Below are 19,039 nucleotides of genomic sequence, written 5' to 3'. Positions count from 1 at the left end.
CGGTTTTGTCCCCAGTGGAAAGGCATCCGTAAGGAATCATCCTCAGCACAAGAAACAGACGGGGGGGGGGACTTTAATGCAGAGTTTGGATCAAACATACAAGACTGGGGAGTGAAAGAAAATCCCCTCTGCAGCGAGCCACGCTGTAGTCCGAGAGGGACAGGAGCGTGAGATGCACTCAGATGCCCCCCTCCCCTAAAAAAAGAACCAAAGTGCAGCTGCCACTAACACGCCAGGGGCCCCGCCACATTCCCTTACCGGAGATCCAAACCTTCCCTCTTCCATAGGATGTCCATCTGCCGAATCATCTGTAACGCCAGCATGTCCTGCCGCAGATCTGCACCAGACAGCACTGCGTGAGACGGGGGACCCCGTGAGAAGATCTGTCCCAGCCCCGGAGGCCCGCGGTGGCTACCGTCTTACCGTCTCCATTCTTAAACATGATCGCAACGCGTCTCCCGCCGGACAGCTCATTATTGTACACAATCCAAAGGGGCTTCATCTTGGAATCCTTAAAAGTGCAAAGTTCCACACTGCGGAAGAGACAGTTACAATGAGACATGGTAGAGAGAAGACCCCCCCCCCCCGACCCTAGACTGCCTTACAAAATGTCAGATACCCACAGGTGGGTCGGTGGTCCAAGGTCCAATCTTTACCTATCACCTTCAAATTATTCATGAGAACATCCAGCAGATACGGGCCCCTGATCAGCAAGCTGAGCTCCACAGCCCCGCATTGGTGATTGCAATACGTGAGATCAGCCAGCAGGGGGAGCAATTGGAGAGCCCAGCAGAAACATCCTGCTGAGGCCCTCCTTGAATGGCGGTGTTCTAGAGATGCTGGGTTCTGCTGACGGGGGAGAGTCCTGGTTATGTAAACAAAGTCAGGACGTACCGGAACGTCCTAATGGGCTTCTTGCTGCAAGTTTGAAGGACATACGGGGACTGACAGTGTTAACGGTACCATACCGTAACACTTATTTTGTAAGCGACGTGCCTTTTTTCTGCGGCTTGCTGCTCTCTCGCCGTCTTGGCGCATAATAATAAAGTGACAGAAGAAGAATTCTGCGTTTGCTGGCACTACTTTACTATGAGAGATCTATTCCAGGACGCTTCTGTCTTCTCTGTTTAAAGAAAGCTTTGGGAACGCTGTGATCCAGGGGACAGACGGTGGCCGCAGCGCCCCACAACACGTGTAGTCAGATGTTTTGTAGTGACTGCGTGTGGCGCTCACCATACATCTGTAAGTATCGTGTTGGGATCCAGCGGCGAATACATGTGTGACAGGGCATCGCGGTAGTCGTCCTGGCTCAGGCACATGTGCATGGCCTCCTTGGCCAACGGTCTGCGGGTCTTCTGCACGCCGGACCTCACAAAGTCGTTCAATTCCTTCAGCTTCGTTAGCGCTTCTGCCTGGAAGAAGAACATGTAACGAGATTCCTCTGGAAACAAGCGGCATGGAAAGGGGCAAGGGGCAGGGCGTGGGGGCAAATGTTTTTAACAAAATAGGCTCGTAGACACTTTCACTACGGCAGCTTCACAGAGACACGTTACTTCTCTAGGTCACGGCTCATTCGTTTTTTTCTCCCGCCAGCGCTAGAGCTCTCTATATTCCCAAGTGGTGGAGGGTCCTGGACAGTAAAATCACCCAAAAACAGAGCCTTTCAGTAGTGGAGGAGACAAGACGTGGCCCCTCACAACGCCACGTGGGAGCTATACCTGTTTCATAAGGACCTTCATATGGTAGCTGCTTCCGCGGCAATAGGCCTCAAGGATGAGACCGAAGCGCACGGCCACGCTGGGAACGTGCATCTCCGACCTGGAGAAACAGGGACGGAAAAAATGAGAAACGAGGCTGCGGTGAAACCCGCCTGCCCTGTCTGCGGATTAACACGAAACCCGCCTGCCCTGTCTGCGGATTAACACGAAACCCGCCTGCCCTGTCTGCGGATTGACACGAAACCCGCCTGCCCTGTCTGCGGATTAACACGAAACCCGCCTGCCCTGTCTGCGGATTGACACGAAACCCGCCTGCCCTGTCTGCGGATTAACACGAAACCCGCCTGCCCTGTCTGCGGATTAACACGAAACCCGCCTGCCCTGTCTGCGGATTAACACAAAACCCGCCTGCCCTGTCTGCGGATTGACACGAAACCCGCCTGCCCTGTCTGCGGATTAACACGAAACCCGCCTGCCCTGTCTGCGGATTAACACGAAACCCGCCTGTCCTGTCTGCGGATTAACACGAAACCCGCCTGCCCTGTCTGCGGATTAACACGAAACCCGCCTGCCCTGTCTGCGGATTAACACGAAACCCGCCTGCCCTGTCTGCGGATTGACACGAAACCCGCCTGCCCTGTCTGCGGATTGACACGAAACCCGCCTGCCCTGTCTGCGGATTAACACGAAACCCGCCTGCCCTGTCTGCGGATTGACACGAAACCCGCCTGCCCTGTCTGCGGATTAACACGAAACCCGCCTGCCCTGTCTGTGGATTGACACGTGGACTTTCAACGTTTCCTTCTGATACCCCTCAAATGTTTCCAAACACGTAGAAAGAGGCTATTTTATCTGCCGTGGAGATAACAGCGACGCTGAGGCTCGTTCCTACCAAAGATGCCAGAACAGGAAGTGGCCGGTCCGTCGGTGCATCAGGGCCCTCTCCAGGAGGAACCTGGTTAAGTCACAGTCGTGATAAGGTTCCCACTTCAGGACCTGCACCAGCTGTAGGAGGTACAGACACAGCTCGTCGTTCCTACGGGAGAGACGAGAAAAGCCGGCTTCAGACCCTGCCGGCTGCAGAGAAGCCCCCCGCCCCAGCGCTGCGACACTCACGTGAGCTTCATCAGGCAGCTGAGGGTGAAGGACCTCACAAAGCGGTCGGGGATGCTGAAGTCCAATAGCTCCAGGTACATGAAGACAGGAAGGTCTGGCCAGGACTGTAACAAGCACATCATCTGTTGGAGACACAAGGTGAGTACTACTACCTTCAACAGAAAAGGGGAACTCGTTCTATTTTCTTTTTTGCCCAAGGCAGCTGCATATCAGCCGTTTGTATGATTCTCGCTCTGTTATCTGACCCCCGATCTACTAAACCCCCCGACTCCTTATCATACTTCCTGCGGGAAAATAAAATTACTCAGTATAAATCATCATGTTGGACTCTCTGGGTAATGAAAGTCTATGGAGGGACGGACTTAATTAGCAACGCCATAAAGCATCAGCTCAGCGTGGTGTTTGAGCCGGGAAACTCAAACCAAATATCAAATGACTGACGATGATGGCGGCTCCGGGTCTGGAGGTAAAGGGAGTTTATTGGGGCAAAATTAGATAAAATCAGGTTTTTGTCAACATCAACCGATATTACTGTATACAACGCTGGGGGGGTTATATTACTGTATACAGCGCTGGGGGGTTATATTACTGTATACAGCGCTGGGGGTTATATTACTGTATACAGCGCTGGGGGGTTATATTACTGTATACAGCGCTGGGGGGTTATATTACTGTATACAGCGCTGGGGGGTATATTACTGTATACCTGTGCCACATCCTCGCGCTGGTTCCACTTGGTGGCGAGCAGCACTTTGCAGAGGGCCTCGGGGTAGCGATCTCGGATCTCGTGGCGCATTTCCCACACCAGGTCCTTCTCGTGTTCGTATAACTCTGTTTGCCCCTTGCGTTCCACGATCTCCCAGAGCTGCTGCTGCTTCTGCTCACGACAGAGAAGAGAAAGCACCGAGGCACCCTTTAATGGTCCCGGAGATCTTCCCGGTATTTGTGAGGCTCGTGGCAACTCATCACGTGGCTTCTCCGGGCGACAACTCCATACAAACCCGCTTCAGAAACCCCCCCAGACCCAATCATCCCAACAGAGAGGCCGCAGGGAACAACGTTATTACACCCGAGAGCCGCTAGACACGTGATCCCACCCAACACTTCGTCCCACGAGCCAAAGCACCGCTGGTTACCTCCTCGGATATCCTCTTTGTAACTTGCTTGTGTCTTCCCAACTTGAGAACCTAGAACGTGGACGGAACGTTGTTACATGTCGTTGGGTATTTAACGTGGACAGGGACGCGTGGCTTGGTGACCAGCAGACAGCTTTATATGCCAGAGAAGGTCTAATGGGGTGGGATGGAGGAGAAAGTGGCATTCTCTTACGGACAGCATGGTCCTCCCCATCTGCCCCCGCAGAAGAACCGCGTTTCCGTAGAAATGACGGCGGACAGAAGCCCCGGAGCGTACGCTACGTCCCACGGAGGTCGCCTGGCAGCGCTTACCCATCGTTAAGCTGATCTCCTTCACGTCGGACGATGAAACCCACGCCGGGACCGAGACATCACCGCTAAAACGGCCTTTAATCTAACGAACGGAACTGGTCTGTCGTGCAAACAAAACGTAGGAAAGTATCTACCCCCACGGCACTGACCACAATCTACCCCCACGGCACTGACCACAATCTACCCCCACGGCACTGACCACAATCTACCCCCACGGCACTGACCACAATCTACCCCCACGGCACTGACCACAATCTACCCCCACGGCACTGACCACAATCTACCCCCACGGCACTGACCACAATCTACCCTCACGGCACTGACCACAATCTACCCCCACGGCACTGACCACAATCTACCCCCACGGCACTGACCACAATCTACCCTCACGGCACTGACCACAATCTACCCTCACGGCACTGACCACAATCTACCCCCACGGCACTGACCACAATCTACCCCCACGGCACTGACCACAATCTACCCTCACGGCACTGACAACAATCTACCCCCACGGCACTGACCACAATCTACCCCCACGGCACTGACCACAATCTACCCCCACGGCACTGACCACAATCTACCCTCACGGCACTGACCACAATCTACCCTCACGGCACTGACCACAATCTACCCTCACGGCACTGACCACAATCTACCCCCACGGCACTGACCACAATCTACCCTCACGGCACTGACCACAATCTACCCCCACGGCACTGACCACAATCTACCCTCACGGCACTGACCACAATCTACCCCCACGGCACTGACCACAATCTACCCCCACGGCACTGACCACAATCTACCCCCACGGCACTGACCACAATCTACCCCCACGGCACTGACCACACTCTACCCCCACGGCACTGACCACAATCTACCCCCACGGCACTGACCACAATCTACCCCCACGGCACTGACCACAATCTACCCCCACGGCACTGACCACAATCTACCCCCACGGCACTGACCACAATCTACCCCCACGGCACTGACCACACTCTACCCCCACGGCACTGACCACAATCTACCCCCACGGCACTGACCACAATCTACCCCCACGGCACTGACCACAATCTACCCCCACGGCACTGACCACAATCTACCCCCACGGCACTGACCACAATCTACCCCCACGGCACTGACCACAATCTACCCCCACGGCACTGACCACAATCTACCCCCACGGCACTGACCACAATCTACCCTCACGGCACTGACCACAATCTACCCCCACGGCACTGACCACAATCTACCCCCACGGCACTGACCACAATCTACCCTCACGGCACTGACCACAATCTACCCTCACGGCACTGACCACAATCTACCCCCACGGCACTGACCACAATCTACCCCCACGGCACTGACCACAATCTACCCTCACGGCACTGACAACAATCTACCCCCACGGCACTGACCACAATCTACCCCCACGGCACTGACCACAATCTACCCCCACGGCACTGACCACAATCTACCCTCACGGCACTGACCACAATCTACCCTCACGGCACTGACCACAATCTACCCCCACGGCACTGACCACAATCTACCCCCACGGCACTGACCACAATCTACCCCCACGGCACTGACCACAATCTACCCCCACGGCACTGACCACAATCTACCCTCACGGCACTGACCACAATCTACCCCCACGGCACTGACCACAATCTACCCTCACGGCACTGACCACAATCTACCCCCACAATCTACCCCCACGGCACTGACCACAATCTACCCCCACGGCACTGACCACAATCTACCCCCACGGCACTGACCACAATCTACCCTCACGGCACTGACCACAATCTACCCCCACGGCACTGACCACAATCTACCCCCACGGCACTCACCACAATCAACCCCCACGGCACTCACCACAATCTACCCCCACGGCACTGACCGCAATCTACCCCCACGGCACTGACCGCAATCTACCCCCACGGCACTGACCGCAATCTACCCCCACGGCACTGACCACAATCTACCCCCACGGCACTGACCACAATCTACCCTCACGGCACTGACCACAATCTACCCCCACGGCACTGACCACAATCTACCCCCACGGCACTGACCACAATCTACCCTCACGGCACTGACCACAATCTACCCTCACGGCACTGACCACAATCTACCCCCACGGCACTGACCACAATCTACCCTCACGGCACTGACCACAATCTACCCCCACAATCTACCCCCACGGCACTGACCACAATCTACCCCCACGGCACTGACCACAATCTACCCTCACGGCACTGACCACAATCTACCCTCACGGCACTGACCACAATCTACCCCCACGGCACTGACCACAATCTACCCTCACGGCACTGACCACAATCTACCCCCACGGCACTGACCACAATCTACCCCCACGGCACTGACCACAATCTACCCCCACGGCACTGACCACAATCTACCCCCACGGCACTGACCACAATCTACCCTCACGGCACTGACCACAATCTACCCTCACGGCACTGACCACAATCTACCCCCACGGCACTGACCACAATCTACCCTCACGGCACTGACCACAATCTACCCCCACGGCACTGACCACAATCTACCCCCACGGCACTGACCACAATCTACCCCCACGGCACTGACCACAATCTACCCTCACGGCACTGACCACAATCTACCCCCACGGCACTGACCACAATCTACCCCCACAATCTACCCCCACGGCACTCACCACAATCAACCCCCACGGCACTCACCACAATCTACCCCCACGGCACTGACCACAATCTACCCCCACGGCACTGACCACAATCTACCCTCACGGCACTGACCACAATCTACCCCCACGGCACTGACCACAATCTACCCCCACGGCACTGACCACAATCTACCCCCACGGCACTGACCACAATCTACCCCCACGGCACTGACCACAATCTACCCCCACGGCACTGACCACAATCTACCCCCACGGCACTGACCACAATCTACCCTCACGGCACTGACCACAATCTACCCCCACGGCACTGACCACAATCTACCCTCACGGCACTGACAACAATCTACCCCCACGGCACTGACCACAATCTACCCCCACGGCACTGACCACAATCTACCCCCACGGCACTGACCACAATCTACCCCCACGGCACTGACCACAATCTACCCTCACGGCACTGACCACAATCTACCCCCACGGCACTGACCACAATCTACCCTCACGGCACTGACCACAATCTACCCCCACAATCTACCCCCACGGCACTGACCACAATCTACCCCCACGGCACTGACCACAATCTACCCCCACGGCACTGACCACAATCTACCCTCACGGCACTGACCACAATCTACCCCCACGGCACTGACCACAATCTACCCCCACGGCACTGACCACAATCTACCCCCACGGCACTGACCACAATCTACCCCCACGGCACTGACCACAATCTACCCCCACGGCACTGACCACAATCTACCCCCACGGCACTGACCACAATCTACCCTCACGGCACTGACCACAATCTACCCTCACGGCACTGACCACAATCTACCCTCACGGCACTGACCACAATCTACCCCCACAGCACTGACCACAATCTACCCCCACTGCACTCACCACAATCTACCCCCACGGCACTGACCACAATCTACCCCCACGGCACTGACCGCAATCTACCCTCACGGCACTGACCGCAATCTACCCTCACGGCACTGACCGCAATCTACCCTCACGGCACTGACCTCAATCTACCCCCACGGCACTGACCACAATCTACCCCCACGGCACTGACCACAATCTACCCTCACGGCACTGACCACAATCTACCCTCACGGCACTGACCACAATCTACCCTCACGGCACTGACCACAATCTACCCCCACGGCACTGACCACAATCTACCCCCACGGCACTGACCACAATCTACCCCCACGGCAATGGCCGCAATCTACCCCCACGGCACTGACCGCAATCTACCCCCACGGCACTGACCACACTCTACCCCCACGGCACTGACCACAATCTACCCCCACGGCACTGACCACAATCTACCCTCACGGCACTGACCACAATCTACCCCCACGGCACTGACCACAATCTACCCCCACGGCACTGACCACAATCTACCCCCACGGCAATGGCCGCAATCTACCCCCACGGCACTGACCGCAATCTACCCCCACGGCACTGACCACACTCTACCCCCACGGCACTGACCACAATCTACCCCCACGGCACTGACCACAATCTACCCTCACGGCACTGACCACAATCTACTCCCACGGCACTGACCACAATCTACCCCCACGGCACTGACCACAATCTACCCCCACGGCACTGACCACAATCTACCCTCACGGCACTGACCACAATCTACCCTCACGGCACTGACCACAATCTACCCTCACGGCACTGAACACAATCTACCCCCACGGCACTGACCACAATCTACCCCCACGGCACTGACCACAATCTACCCCCACGGCAATGGCCACAATCTACCCCCACGGCACTGACCACAATCTACCCCCACGACACTGACCACAATCTACCCCCACGGCACTGACCACAATCTACCCCCACAATCTACCCCCACGGCACTGACCACAATCTACCCCCACGGCACTGACCACAATCTACCCCCACGGCACTGACCACAATCTACCCTCACGGCACTGACCACAATCTACCCCCACGGCACTGACCACAATCTACCCCCACGGCACTGACCACAATCTACCCTCACGGCACTGACCACAATCTACCCCCACGGCACTGACCACAATCTACCCTCACGGCACTGACCACAATCTACCCTCACGGCACTGACCACAATCTACCCCCACAATCTACCCCCACGGCAATGGCCACAATCTACCCCCACGGCACTGACCACAATCTACCCCCACGACACTGACCACAATCTACCCCCACGGCACTGACCACAATCTACCCCCACAATCTACCCCCACGGCACTCACCACAATCAACCCCTACAGCACTATCTCCATGCATTTACCTTATCGATGGAGGGGTAATACACCTGCTGCGCGAATACAGGGAAGCAAATGAGCAGAGTTGCCGCGCTCTCCGTGTTGGGATTGCTCTGCACGGTTCTCAGCGTGCACACAATTTCTTCCTTTTCATCTGGAAAACAGGACAAGATCAGTAAACTCGCTTCGTCAGCCAAAAAACCCCACAAAAGGGGCAAAGCTCAGTGGACTCTCACCATCTAAGCCATCCATTTATACCAAGAACACACATATATATATATATACACACATATATATACATGCATGTGTATATATATATATATATATATATACAGGCCTAAAAACTAAAGACGGGGTCAGGGAGGTGTAAATATCCTCAATGTGCACCGTGTGAGACGGGCTCCCGCGCTGATCTCGCTTCTGACCGGGTCTAACCCGCAGAGCTGACACATCCTGGGGAAGGAAGGTCATGCGCAGAAAATTCTGCTGAATCTGACGGGGATGAAAACCTGAAATACAGCTGAGCTGGCAGCCTGCCTCTTCCTACTGCCTAATCGTAAAAAAGATGTATCCATTTTTGTAGCTTTTGTGTATTCCATCTGTCTCCAGAACTCCCAAATGCTACGCACCGCTACAGAGTGTTACGGCCACCCGAAGAATTCTACGGATTTTTCTCACAAACACGAGGATCTCCCACCAAATGTTTATTACCAACATCCCTGCCAGTTCTATGTGTTATGTGAGCCAATCAGAATTGCTCAGTCTTACTCACCCAACCTTTTACAGGTGACCACAAAAATGAAGTCAGCATACCTTCTTTTATTTATTTATTTTTTACCTAGAAGCGAGGGCCACATACAGAGAGAATGGTGTCCACACTTGAGCATGTCCTTGTAATCAAAAACCATTGTGTTCACCCAGGCGATGGGGCATCCCTGGCCAAAGGAAAGGACATTTGTGAGATTCTTAAAGCAGGTCACTGCTAAGCATCAGACGCTAGTGGTCCCCCGGCTAAGCATCAGACGCTAGTGGTCCCCCGGCTAAGCATCAGACGCTAGTGGTCCCCCCCACTAACCATCGGACGTCAGTGGCCCTGTAAGACATCAGATGCTAGCACTCCCAGCTAAGCATCAGCGGCTAGTGGTCCCCGCGGCTAAGCATCGGACACTAGTGGTCCCCCAGCTAAACATCAGACACTGGTGGTCCCCCGGCTAAGCATCAGACACTGGTGGCCCCCCGCTAAGCATCAGACACTGACAGTCCCCCTGCTATACATCGGAACCTAGTGCCCCCCCCCTCCCCCCGGTAAGCATCAGACACTGACAGTCCCCCTGCTATACATCGGAACCTAGTGCCCCCCCCCCTCGCCCCGGTAAGCATCAGACACTGACAGTCCCTCTGCTATACATCGGAACCCCCGCTAAGCATTGGACGCTAGCCCCCCTGCTAACCATCAGACACTGATGGTCCCCCTGCTACTCATCAGATGCTAGTGGCCCCCCGCTAAGCATCGCACCCTAGCTCCCCCCGCTAAGCATCAGACACTGGCAGCCCCCCTGCTAAGCATTGAATGGTGGCGGCCCCCCTGCTAAGTATTGAATGCTGGCGGCACCCGTTAAGCACCAGATGCTTGTGGTCTTTTGTCAGAGATCCTACACGTGGAGCCGGGGCATTAGAATCCGAAAGGGACTCACAGCTTTTTTTCTCTTGGTTGAGCTGGCCTTCTTCGCCTTTTTCACGGCACATAGGACCAGGCTGAGCCGTGTCATGCGTGGGAGGTCACACACACAGATGTCAAACACCAATGTTTGATTCCACACGGGATCTGAGGCGGCGTGCACCTCCCTGCTGCTCACCATTGTGCACAGAAGTTCATTTCCGTGGTACAGACCGCTTTCCACCACCAGCTAGAAGACGAATCAGAGATTAGGAGCTGGAGTGAAAGCTCATCATTCAGACGGGGCCTTAATCCAGAATACTCGGTATATCCTAACAAAGTGTCACAAAAAGGTTCTGTGCACGAGAACCACGGAACCCAGCGTGTCTCTGATTTCTAGACCAGGAACCCCTTTTACTAAACATCCATGCAGGATAAAACCGGAGCACATTTCCATAAACTCAGAAAGAGACCCCATCACTGGGCCGGAGAGATCGAGACATTCCACACCACGTGTCCATGTAGCGGTCACGCCGCTTGAGGTATCTAGAACCACGTGCCTTCTGTACCACAGAATACATGTAACACTAGAGCCTTCCCCCAACAGACCCCCAACGCCCCCTAACCTTCAAGCGTTCATCAGCATTTACATTGCTTCCTTTTAAGAGGTGGATGAAAAAAGAATTATCCGTGTTCCAGATGGAAGAACGATGCTGCTGAAAAAAAAACCACAAGAGTACAAAGTATCACTTCAACAACAGGGGTTGGGGAGCTGTCCGAGGATTGCAGGAGTTGCTTTAAAGATTATATGAAGGCTCATAAGTTTAACAGTACGAAGGTGACCCTCAGCCAGCGCTGTGCGGCGCTTACCCCCCCAGCTGGTCTCTCACCTCCGTAGCTGGTGGAGGTTGCCGTCTCTGGCGCGTTTTGGAGCCGGGGAGTTTCAGGTCTTCTGGCTTGTCTGGCATTGTCGATGACAAGGAGACCAGCGTGAGGTGAGGGGTGCAGGGTCGACACAGACACTGCTTGATGTACTGGAAATCAGACAGATTACAGGAACCCGGATCATGTTTTGTTAAAAGTTAAAAAAATCGGAATAATTATTAACGTGTAGAGAAATGAAAATGTCTGGTGGGAAGGTCAGGAGGGAAGGTCGTGAGGGAAGATCGTGAGGAAAGGTCCAAAGTAAAGGTTGGGAGAAAGGTCGGGAGGGAAGGTCTTGAGGGAAAGTCGGAAGGGAAGGTCAGGAGCCTAGACCATGAGGGAAGGTAGGTAGGGAGCGTCCGGAGCCTAGATCATGAGGGAAGGTAGGTAGGGAGGGTCCGGAGCCTAGATCATGAGGGAAGGTAGGTAGGGAGGGTCCGGAGCCTAGATCATGAGGGAAGGTAGGTAGGGAAGGTCCGGAGCCTAGATCATGAGGGAAGGTAGGTAGGGAGCGTCCGGAGCCTAGATCATGAGGGAAGGTAGGTAGGGAGCGTCCGGAGCCTAGATCATGAGGGAAGGTAGGTAGGGAGGGTCCGGAGCCTAGATCATGAGGGAAGGTAGGTAGGGAGGGTCCGGAGCCTAGATCATGAGGGAAGGTAGGTAGGGAAGGTCCGGAGCCTAGATCATGAGGGAAGGTAGGTAGGGAAGGTCCGGAGCCTAGATCATGAGGGAAGGTAGGTAGGGAAGGTCCGGAACCTAGATCATGAGGGAAGGTAGGTAGGGAAGGTCCGGAGCCTAGATCATGAGGGAAGGTCTGCTACTCACTTTAAACCGACACAGGGGGTAGTTCCCATAAATGTACTCCAACATCCCGTTGATCTGCAGGACGTAGTCCTCCGCACGTCCCGCAAACTTTTGGCCGGAAATGGTGGGTTTTTTCTTTAGCGCCATGTAGATGAGGGTTACAGGGGGATCCATCGGCGATACCCACGGGTAAATGTATTCCTGTAAAGAACATACTAATACATAGCGAGGCGTCGGAGGGGGGAGGCAGACAGGGGACAGCAGGGAGAGGAGGCTCACCCGTCCTCTTGAAGATACAGGTTTGTGTGGGCCGACCCCAACACGCACTGGAAAAAGATCCCCCAACACCCTGTAAGCAGACCACCAGGCTTGCACTTCAGCTGCTTAGACTCTTCCTCAAAACCAAGAGTATCAGGGCCAGACGCTAAGGACGCGTCAGCGCTTGATCTGCGCATGAGCTGGTCATTTAGCTAGCAAAATGCGCAGATCAATGGAAAACAGTTTGTGTGTGAAAAATGTAAAACGTCCCTTTAAACGCATATTGTTCCGACTTCCCGAGAGTGATGGTGCGAGTAACAATGTTCAGGTTTGCGCAGAGTGTGGGGCACCTAACCAAAGAGAGAGCACTTTTCGGTACAGAGCAGCCCCGTCCCCGATGGTACCTCGCTGCCTTCAAACTTGACCTTAATCATGAGCGTTTTGCCGAACGTTATTCCTCGGGGTAACACGTCGAAAGAGGGTTCAAGTTGGAGGGGAAAGTTGGTTTCCATCGATTTTTTCCAGTCCATTTGCTGCCGGCGAACGGCTGCCTCTTCACACGCCTGGCGCATCGTACAGCGGAAATCATTTATTTCGGGGTCATCGAGCGCTTCAAATTCACGGAGGTCTGGATGGAGAGACAGACGGTGAGTATTGGATGACACAATGTATCAGCGAGGCTATGTGAGTAAATGTCGGGCATGTAACCGGAGCCGATATCCTTGGCAGGATGAAACGGCACAGCGGAGCTCCGGCAGAGCATGCTGGCCGGCAGCAAGCGATACGGAAAGTAAACAAGGCAGTGATTTTCGCTCAGTGCGAGAGGACACCTCCATGTGCGCACTGATACGGTTTATTTTTACATTTTGGAGTCTCACCTTTGCCAATAAGGAAGCTGATCTGAGAGTCCAGTAACTTTTCGGCTTGGTCACCCTCCCTCACTACGAGCCGAAGTATGGGCAGGAAGGGCCTGACATCACAGAAGCGCTGCTGCTCGTCCTCCAGCTCCTGCTCCTTTGCCGCCTGGTTAACGCAGGTGAACATGTACATGGAAGGAGGGCTGAGCATGTGAAAAAGTGGCTCCTCCTCTGCCCGTTGCCATAGCAGCTGAAAAACCAGGACACAATGCTGGACATTAGAACGTCATTCAATCTGTCATTTTGCATGGGGTCGGCGCAGTGTCTCCGCAATAATAACATCTCCTTCTCTGGACCCTCCGAACCACGTCCAGTTTATTTTATAAACTATGACTACACAAAAATACAAATATCAATAAATCCACATAAACACAAATAAACATAAGTATAAATAGAAATATATATATATATAGAAATATATACACTATAAGTAAACACAAATATATACATATAAAAATCTAAAGAAATACAAATGCAAATCAATAGAAATAAATACAAATAAGCATATATAACGCTAAATAAATACAAATATGAATAACTAAATAAAGACATAAAAATCAATATACCGTAAGTAAATAGAAATATATATAAATATATTAACTATAAATAAATAAAAATACAAATATAAATAAATTCAAATAAAGATCAATATAAATGAATACAACTAAACATATATATAAACTATAACTAAAAATTTAAATAAATACAAATAAACATCAATATAAATAAATAAAAACATATATATATAAATAAAACTATAAATAAAAATACAAATCTAAATAAATACAAATATATAAAAATACACATATATATATATATATATAAATAAATAGCATAAAGTGCATCAATCTTCAAATAAAGTTTAACATAAAAAATAAGAGAATAATACTTCTTCTTTCTGGGAACAGCAAAGAAAGAGGATTTATGGATGTCTGGGGGGCTTTATATCTGCTCTGTTATGTTTCTGGTGCACTAAATTGTCGCAATATTTTAACTATTAAGTTGCTGTATAGTTTTTTTCTAAAAGGGAGTCGTAAAGGTAGTTATAGCATAACATTTTCCTCCTGTCTCGTGATAAAATCATATCCGTAACAATTCCTTCGACATCTCAACGCTTGACTAATAAGAGCAAAGGGCAACTTAACACACACTTGTGCCGATCACTGCCACAGAGGAAGCTCATTACAGCCAATACTGTGAATACATTTTTTTTGCCTGTGCTTCTTTTGATGTCTTCTTACCCCGTGTATCAAATGAAAATATTTGCTCTTGCAGCTAATAGTAGAAATCAATCGATACAGTTAAATTGTGAGATAAATATAATTACATTTACTAGTCAAATATTGGGAAGAGGGTGGAAAAACTTATAGCGTCAGAAGCCATCCCTATAGAAATGACAGTGGGCGTTATGATGTCATTCCTAAATTGATAGTATTCAGTGGAGTAGCATACTGGCTTCTTTTTACGCTTCAGTCCGCATCTTAGCATTGAAAGGTGTGCATTGCCTGCGGCGCACCGAGTCTCCTCTCCACGCACGCGCACGGTGCACAGAATTTCTGCAGACGTGCCTTGGGTATTCTTGGCGAAGATGGTGTAAAATGGACACGTCCAAACAAATACAGCTTGTGTTCCATAGATTAAATGGTTTTTTTTTAAGCATTTGCCACCTACGGTTTTACCCCACTCGGAGTCCAGGCGGCGACATGGGTCAGGCTGTTTGGGGTAGAGAGACCGCAGCGCTACTGGCGGTACAGACATGGAGGGGGACCTGCTCTACCTTCTTGATGTCTCCGAGGCTGTCGCCATACGGCACAGGAAAGTTGAGGTAAATGCCGGTCGGAAGCAGGAAATCCACTGAAATTGTCTCCTCTTTGGAGTAGAGGTCCGCTGGGCAATAATAGCCGTGTGTCACCCGGCCCCGGGGCTTCTGCCCCACCAGCCCTGGCAAGAAAGAGGCAACATTTACATTAAGAAGCATGAAGCCACCTTCTGTATGGTAACATGTATGTTTATTTATACACGCACAGAAAACGTGTGTGCATATGTATATATATATATATATATATATATATACACATTATATACAATATATACCTATTTATATATCTATTAATCTATTCATATCTAACGTATCTTTACATGATCTCCATCTGCATCTCTTTATAGAAACACCACCGTTCACAAGTTTGGGGTCACTGTTTTTCATGGAAAATAAGGACATTTCTGGCTGTAACATTTATACATATATCTACATTTATCTCTCTCTCTATATATATATACATATCTATAGTTACATATTTATACCTATATGTGCATCTATATATATATATATATCCACATTTATCTCTCTCTCTCTCTCTATATATATATATATCTATAGTTATATATTTATACCTATATATATATATACACGTTTATATCTATATATTTATATATACTTATACCTACAGGTATGTATCTAAATATATATGTAAATCTATCTCTATATATCTACATTTATATTTCTCTCTATATATATATATTTATGCCTTTATATATTTTTCTCTCTCACTCTTTATATCTAGTTATATATTTATACCTGTATGTGCATTTATATATATATATATATATATATATATACACATTTCTATCTTTCTCTCTCTCTCTCTCTCTCTCTCTCTATATATATATATTTCTATATACTTATACCTACAGGTATGTATCTAAATATATATGTACATCTATCTCTATATATTTACATTTCTCTATCTCTTTCTATATATATATATAATATATATTTCTATATTCCTATAGGTATGTATCTAGATATATATATATACACAGCAGTATAATATGTGTCTGGCTGTACATGAGTGTTTGTGGAAAGACCCACCTTCTTCCCTGCCATACATATAGATAGGGTTTGTGTAGTGTTTAGGGGGACCCCCCACTTCCTTTCCCGCCATGATCACTTATTAATCTTATCTATAGAAATTGTTATGGGGGGGGGCACCCCGCCCAGCCCCCGCCCAGCCCAGCTCGTCCTCTCTCCTGCCACTGACTGGCTGTCTGAAGCAACCAATCAGTGCTGAGAATGCTCAGGTCCCGGAAAAGGCGGGCAGTGTAGCTCTGAGGCGGTACTCGGGCCTCTAATGTGCAAAGTTACCTGAGGGGCTGCCGAGTACATTAACCCTCCATTCACCCTCCATTTCCTTCACACCCAGTGAATGCCAGGAGATTCCATTGGCTGAGCTTCAGGGGCAACTCAACACCACCAGCAGGGGCAACACAACCCCACCAGCAAGGGCAACACAACCCCACCAGTAGGGGCAAATAATGGATTCCACCAGCAGTAATAGGTGAACCACTTGCTTATTCCACACATGTTAAAATGTTTTTTTTTGTTTTTTTTATTGTTTAACCTTTTCTGCTGGGTGGCTCTTCCACTTATCTGCCACCCTCTCACCATGGGAAAACCTGCTGTGACGTAGGGCTGCAACAACTAATCATAAAAATCCATAATAATCGATAATTAAAATTAACGATTTTCATTATAGATTTTATTTATTATATGATAAGGGTTTTTTCTGAGCAAAATGCTCCGAAAAATATCCCTCGTTTTATAATCCGACCTCAAAACAGACGTCTGACTACAAGACTATGATCCCGATCCCCGCAGCGCTGCTGGATCCTCCTCTCCGGCACCCAGTGAGCGTCTCCTCTACTGCCCTCCACTTCCCCTGGGGCTTCTATTGTGGAGCGCCAGTATCACATGACCTTCCTGGTGCTCCATCATAGAAGCTCCAGCGGTAGTGCCTGGCAGCAGCAGAGGTTTTTCTACATGCAGACGTTCACTGGCTGCCCCCACTAGACACCTAGTCTGGGGGGGGCGAGTGGCATGTAAGGGGGTATAAGGCATATCTGGGGTGCAGAGTAGCAAGGCGTGGGGCAGATTGGCAAATAAAAACAAGAAATGCTTTTTTTCTCAATCATAGTTTTTATTAAATATGAAAAAACAGTTTCCATGTGAATTAATATTTTTCACAATATATTTTTAATGAAAACCTAGAGAAATACTGTGTTTGGGTTCTTGTCCGTAAAACAAGGCAGCGATTAGAGAAAGAGGTAAGTGTTGTGCGCAGAGTACAATGACAGGTTCATGGAAACGTGGTTTATTCTCCAGTTTGTTTTAAACACCCAGTTTATTTGTTAAATTGCATATTGTTTTTTGATCCGATTAATCGATGATAAAAAAAAACGTTAGTTGCAGCCTCGCTGTGACGTCATGTTTTTGGCATTATTCATGTTATTGTGATGTAAGGTTTGGATAAACGGTGTCCAGCGCCACGCGTGTCCCTTTAACATTTAAAAATTAGTAACGATACGCCGCGGTAATAACGATACGACTCGGTAATAACCATTCCATGCGTCTGCGCTGCAGTAGTAACTATGCGATGCATCTGCACCGCGGTAATAACGCTACGATATAATAACCATACCATGCGCCACGGTAATGACCATGCCATGCACCTGCACCGCGGTAATAACGCTACGATATAATAACCATACCATGCGCCACGGTAATGACCATGCCATGCACCTGCACCGCGGTAATAATGCTACGATATAATAACCATACCATGCGCCACGGTAATAACCATGCCATGCACCTGCACCGCGGTAATAACCATTCCATGCGCCTGTGCCACGGTAATAACGATACGACGTGGTAACAACCATACCATGCACCGCCGTAATAACCATACCATGCGCCACGGTAATGACCATGCCATGCGTCTGCACCAAGGTAATAACGTTGCGATGCGGTAAAAACCTTGCGATGCACCTGTGCCTCGGAGCGTGTGCGTTCACGCTCGGTGCGCGCGCGTGTTCACGCTCGGTGCGCGCGCGTGTTCACGCTCGGTGCGCGCGCGTGTTCACGCTCGGTGCGTCATGGGGCTGTACTAGTTAATGTAGTGTAGTCGCAGGACTGCACAATCCAGAAGCTGAAAGGGTTAAGCGGCATCATTCAAGGAGTCGGCGGCTGGACTCCGCGTGCCGACAGTGTGTCGCAGGAAACAGCGCAGGGAGCGCTCCGGTGAGAAGGAATTGAATGGGCTCCTGAACCACGGGCAGCCGTGTGCCGGGGCGAACGGACACTCGTCTGAAGACAAGTAAAACCATCTGAACCTCTCGGCGACGTCCCCACTGCTTACTGAACGAGCCCTTTGTGAATAAGGT

General features: G+C 50.7%; 1 protein-coding gene across 1 annotated transcript in view; it reads right to left on the bottom strand.

Moving 5' to 3' along the window:
* Nucleotides 1-16,764, bottom strand: part of LOC149283224 (phosphatidylinositol 4,5-bisphosphate 3-kinase catalytic subunit delta isoform-like) — an 18,563-nt gene extending 1,799 nt beyond the window's left edge. Inside the window, exons 1-19 of the mRNA XM_089497844.1 lie at nt 16,692-16,764; nt 15,597-15,760; nt 13,781-14,009; nt 13,307-13,530; nt 12,666-12,845; nt 11,807-11,950; nt 11,543-11,632; nt 10,954-11,166; nt 10,098-10,194; nt 9,286-9,413; nt 3,995-4,021; nt 3,541-3,747; nt 2,835-2,956; nt 2,611-2,754; nt 1,719-1,818; nt 1,234-1,412; nt 424-533; nt 259-337; nt 1-41 (exon numbers count right to left, since the gene is read on the bottom strand). The exon at nt 1-41 is cut by the window's left edge and continues 127 nt beyond it. Of these exons, the coding sequence (XP_089353970.1) occupies nt 1-41; nt 259-337; nt 424-533; nt 1,234-1,412; nt 1,719-1,818; nt 2,611-2,754; nt 2,835-2,956; nt 3,541-3,747; nt 3,995-4,021; nt 9,286-9,413; nt 10,098-10,194; nt 10,954-11,166; nt 11,543-11,632; nt 11,807-11,950; nt 12,666-12,845; nt 13,307-13,530; nt 13,781-14,009; nt 15,597-15,760; nt 16,692-16,764 (2,551 nt within the window). The remainder of the gene's footprint in view (nt 42-258; nt 338-423; nt 534-1,233; nt 1,413-1,718; nt 1,819-2,610; nt 2,755-2,834; nt 2,957-3,540; nt 3,748-3,994; nt 4,022-9,285; nt 9,414-10,097; nt 10,195-10,953; nt 11,167-11,542; nt 11,633-11,806; nt 11,951-12,665; nt 12,846-13,306; nt 13,531-13,780; nt 14,010-15,596; nt 15,761-16,691) is intronic.
* Nucleotides 16,765-19,039: the final 2,275 nt, after the last annotated feature.

Source organism: Sceloporus occidentalis, unplaced genomic scaffold (assembly GCF_023333645.1).
Source record: "Sceloporus occidentalis isolate IW3139 unplaced genomic scaffold, rSceOcc1.0.p SCAF_108, whole genome shotgun sequence".
NCBI lineage: Eukaryota > Metazoa > Chordata > Lepidosauria > Squamata > Phrynosomatidae > Sceloporus > Sceloporus occidentalis.
Note: the sequence above shows the minus strand (reverse complement) of the source record. Positions and strands in the feature narration are given on the sequence as shown.